A 4,849-nucleotide genomic window follows, 5' to 3' on the forward strand; every position below is an offset into this window, starting at 1 on the left:
TCAGCACAGACGTGACATTTTCTCAGTGGTTTTGTTTTCTAATTAATGCTTGTTCATCGTTGCGATCGTTGTTGTGTTTATAAGAAAGAAATACAGCCTTGCAGGACAAAATACTGGGGAATTTGGGCGATTTTGATGCACAAAATGATGTTTCCGTCTGAAAGTTGCAATTCTGTTTCAAACGGTACATTCTGCGAATTCCGTCCGTTTTCTGTTATCGCGGACATTTTCTCCCCGCGTACCCCCTGAACCACTTTGCGTACCCCAGTTTGGGAACCGAGGGTGTACATTAACACAAGCGTCTAGAGTTCCTGTTCAGAATGTTGAGTGTACATTAACACAAGCTTCTAGAGATCCCATTCAGAATGTTGAGTGTACATTAACACAAGCGTCTAGAGTTCCTGTTCAGAATGTTGAGTGTACATTAACACAAGCGTCTAGAGTTCCTGTTCAGAATGTTGAGTGTACATTAACACAAGCATCTAGAGTTCCTGTTCAGAATGTTGAGTGTACATTAACACAAGCTTCTAGAGTTCCCGTTCAGAATGTTGAAGTGACTACAGCTATTACCACACAGGCACTATGGCCACACTCATATCACACAACATGAGGTTGCTCTGCCTCTATTGCAAGTCAATAACACAAAACTATTGTGAAAGCAGAACAAAATTGTGGGTGTGTACATAGTAATAGGTCAAAAACATGCTTAGCTGCAAAGATAATTTTCTGTAGTATATTCTATAATATGACAAAACAATGCAAGGCTAGTTTTTGTATAACCAGTTGTTGTTTATATGGTTATGTAAGTAGCAAAAAGTAACAAAAAATACCTGCTTATGTAAGTAGCAAAAAGTAACAAAAAATACCTGCTTTTAGTTGTGTAAACATACACAAACATACACAATTTTGTAAACATACCATGCTTGTGTCGCAGTATTAAGTAAATAAATGTTTATGCCACTGTCAGGGTGCTATAAAACTACATGACAGTTACTACAGAAGTTGCTTTGCACAAAACAAGTATTGTATATGCGATGTAGAAGTTTATAAAGGGATATGTACTGTATATGGAATGTATATTCAATAGCAACTGTAACACTGCTTGGGTCATTTAGGGTGGGTATGAGTTTAATCATGTTGTTCTAAGATCACTGAGATCTTCCCTGGCAGAATCCTTTGAGTTCTAATCATGTTGTTCTAAGAACACTGAGATCTTCCCTGGCAGAATCCTTTGAGGAGCGTTTGAGAGGTTGCTGTAGAAGAACGGGAAGAGACTCTCTGTGAAGGTGTGTGTGAAGGTGTGCAAGTGTGTGTCACTGATGGGGTCCCAGAATGCCAGCTGCCCTGTGGCCATGTTCAGGTGCACTCTGACCCTCTGCAGTCTCTGCTGGAGCTTGTGGAGGTGAGGTCCTGAGTAGTGCATCCCCGTCTCCCTGAAGCCCACACGCCACACTCTCTCCCAGGAGAAGCTGATCCCCTTCCTCTGGTTGGACTCGGGGGTCACACCCACATCCCAGCCTTTGCTGTCCCCGACCTCAACATCCCAGCAGTGGCATCCTGAGTCCAAGCCCCCTGAGCCCACAACACATTCCCAGTAGTCAAAGCGTTCCGCGTTGTCAGGAAGCTGCTTAGCGTCACCGAAGCTGATGCTGGTCAGATCTCTGGACAGGATGAGGCGTGGGTGGGCACTGTTTGGGTCCAGGATCACAGAGGCTACAGAGATGAAACACACACACACACACACACACACACACACACACTGTTTGGGTTCAGGATCACAGAGGCTACAGAGATGACACACACACACACACACACACACACACACTGTTTGGGTTCAGGATCACAGAGGCTACAGAGATGAAACACACACACACACACACACACACACACACACACACACGTGTGAGAAACAGTGCAACAGGCTGTTTTTGCCTTCGGTTAAGTTATGATCACAAGAAATAAATATTAATCAAGGGTTGTTTCAGTGTTTTAATACATACAAAATTATATGACTCAGGTTCAAAATTAACCTGTACCTTTGATGTTTTATTACAAAAATGTGTGTGTGTGTGTGTGAAATCAAACTCACTATACTGAACTTTGTTCTTCATCTTCTCCCAGACCCTGAACTTTAGGTTGCCCAGGTGTTCTGCCACATTGATCAGAGGTCCTGAAACGCAGTCTGGCTGCTGTGGTAGATCTGGCAGTGTGTACTGGGCTCTGAAATAACACACACACGAGTCACAGCAGTGTGTACTGGGCTCTGAAATAACACACACACACGAGTCACAGCAGTGTGTACTGGGCTCTGAAATAACACACACACACGAGTCACAGCAGTGTGTACTGGGCTCTGAAATAACACACACGAGTCACAGCAGTGTGTACTGGGCTCTGAAATAACACACACGAGTCAGAGCAGCTCAGTGTTCTCAAACCATAGAGAAAACACACACAAGGGACTGTACACTCACCTTTCCATTGTGTGTGTGTGTGTGTGTGTGTGTGTGTGTGTGTGTGTGTGTGTGTACACTCACCTTTCCATTGTAGCCTTGAAGTTCTACAGGGAGAAAAGACATTTGTTAGCGGAAGTAGCTAGAAGCACTGGCAACACATCTGATGTCTAATACACTGATAACGAAACATGCCCATGTATCCCCACCTGAAGGAAGAGTGCATGTGTGTGTGTGCGTGTGTGTGTGTGTGTGTGTGTGTGTGTGTGTGTATGTGTGTGTATCCCCACCTGAAGGAAGAGTCACCTGTGTGTGTGTGTGTGTGTGTGTGTGTGTGTGTGTGTATCCCCACCTGAAGGAAGAGTGCATGTTCAGTTCCCATCTCCTTTTCCGTGGCTCTGACGGTGTCTGAAAGAGTGCCGATGTCCTTGTTGATCTTCTCAATCTTCTCTCTCATCACACGACTCTTCTGCCTCTCCTCTGCCTTCAGAGCTGTAATCCGTGCTGCCTGTTCGTCTCGCAGAAACTGCTGAAGCTCCTCAAACTCTCTCCTGATCTGCCTCTCCGTGTCCTGGGCCTGGATCTGAAGGCAACTCAGGACAGAACAAGATGATGGGGAAGGTCTCTTCAGTCCACAATGTTCAATGAGATTCTCCCTCTAGACACCCTTTACTTAATGTACTGTGTGTCTAAATAAATACATGCTGGTGAGACCATTTCAGATAAAAGACATAATACAAATATTATATTCAGAGTCTTAATATTTCTCAGGTCATTAAAACTACAAAATCAGAATGACAAAATCATCCCTTGCAATAAGTCATTGTCACCTTGATGTGACTGGATGTTTGGTGGTAGGTCAGTTTGAACTGATTGTGCACTCGAAGTTTCTCCTGCAAGAGTTTCAGTGACGTCTGGAGCTGCCCCTGTTATGAATCAGTGCTTTATTAGAGAATGGAAGCTTTTTTACAAATTAAAGTGTCTTTGCAGAACAAAGGCATGACTACAATGTGGCATATATTGATCATTATCATATTACTATACTATATACACACACGCAGACTTTACCTTATAATCTTGCGCAGCTTCATCGATGGGAAGAAATGTATGCTCCGAATGTTTCCTCGAAACCTGACACACCAGACAAACAGGCTGTTCGTCGTCCAGACAAAAAAGCTTGAATGGTTCATTATGTGGAATGCAGTGTACTTCAGGCAATCTAGAAAAGCTAGCGGTCTGACTTCTGTTCTGTAAAAAGGATTCACACAAGTTCTTCAATGCTAAGTTACACGGAGGCTGGTCGGTCGCCGACACTTGCCGGCAAATCGGACACTCTCGAGATCCCTTCTGTTTCCAAAACTGCAATAGACAGATTTTACAGATGCTATGACTGCATGGCAAAAGAACAGGATGCCTAAAGATGTCACAGCACACGGGACATGACAGATCCTCTTCGGGCAGAAACCCATGTCTGCACGCCATTTTCGCCACTTAACTCTCACTTTCGTTTGTTCAAAATCTTGCGATTCATGAAACTGTCATGTGAGAGTTAGTAATCCTACGGTATCTCAGAAGTTGTTATCTCTAGGAAATGAGAGCAAACTAGTTTACTCCTAAGAAATGAACTTCACACGGGAAGTAGATTCCAGAGAGGAGGTCCTAACAACACTAAATGTGTTTTGCTCGATCCCTAAGAACTTGATTGGTCAATACCAGTCCACCCGTTTAGCTGTGCTAGCTCAGGTCTGCATTGATCATCCGTGGAAGCCTAGCGGCACCGAGTCTAAATCCCTTTCTCAGTGACATCTGATCTCATCTGCATCTTTGTTTACTACAGTTTTTCTCTGACTCGAATAAAAACTCCTAACAATGTGGGTAATTAGAACATGGGTCTTTTATATATTTCAACATTTTCTATATTACATTTTAAATGTTTTGTATTTTACTTTACACAAATAAAGCCTACATAATTGTACTCAATTTTCAACGGATTTACAAATGGTTTGGTTTCTTACAAACGTTATTAACGTGGTTATAATTCGGGATGCTTTTTGGATATTTTTAAGAAAATAACATAATTATTCATAAGTATGCAGTGTCAGCACTACATCTCTGACGTTTATAACAAACCAACCCGTTTAAAAATCGGTTGAAAATTGAGCAAGTTATGGTTATTTAACCCTCTAATCCCCATAGCGGCCGCCGACGGCATGTTAGAATTTCCCCATAGCGGCCGCGGCCGGCCGTAACTTTTAAAGACACAGTTTTTATACTACAACATTAATTCATGAAATAATACTCCGCTAGTGGATACATGAACATCTTACTTTTATTTTGAAACCGGAAACTGGGTATGCTGTCATTGACTTTTCTGAAGTATTTGTTAACTAAACTTC

The 4,849-nt window shown here is 42.6% G+C and overlaps 1 protein-coding gene across 1 annotated transcript; it reads right to left on the reverse strand.

Moving 5' to 3' along the window:
• Positions 1–1,165: 1,165 nt before the first annotated feature.
• On the reverse strand, positions 1,166–4,076 carry LOC122129083 (zinc-binding protein A33-like). Its single transcript, XM_042704117.1, has 6 exons — positions 3,522–4,076; positions 3,284–3,379; positions 2,806–3,036; positions 2,538–2,560; positions 2,090–2,220; positions 1,166–1,713 (listed from the first exon to the last, which is right to left on the reverse strand). The coding sequence occupies exons 1-6, from the start codon at positions 3,933–3,935 to the stop codon at positions 1,184–1,186; spliced, it is 1,425 nt and encodes a 474-aa protein (XP_042560051.1). The 5' UTR covers positions 3,936–4,076; the 3' UTR covers positions 1,166–1,183.
• Between the last annotated feature and the right edge of the window lie 773 nt (positions 4,077–4,849).

Source organism: Clupea harengus, unplaced genomic scaffold (genome assembly GCF_900700415.2).
Source record: "Clupea harengus unplaced genomic scaffold, Ch_v2.0.2, whole genome shotgun sequence".
NCBI classification, from domain to species: domain Eukaryota; kingdom Metazoa; phylum Chordata; class Actinopteri; order Clupeiformes; family Clupeidae; genus Clupea; species Clupea harengus.

Coding starts and splice junctions, on each gene's coding strand:
- LOC122129083 (XM_042704117.1), bottom strand. CDS start 3,935: ATGGCGTGCAGACATGGGTTTCTGCCCGAAGAGGATCTGTCATGTCCC. Junction 3,380..3,521: donor AAGCTGCGCAAGATTATAAG/GTAAAGTCTGCG, acceptor GATTCATAACAG/GGGCAGCTCCAGACGTCACT. Junction 2,561..2,805: donor AACATGCACTCTTCCTTCAG/GTGGGGATACAC, acceptor TTCTCCCTGTAG/AACTTCAAGGCTACAATGGA.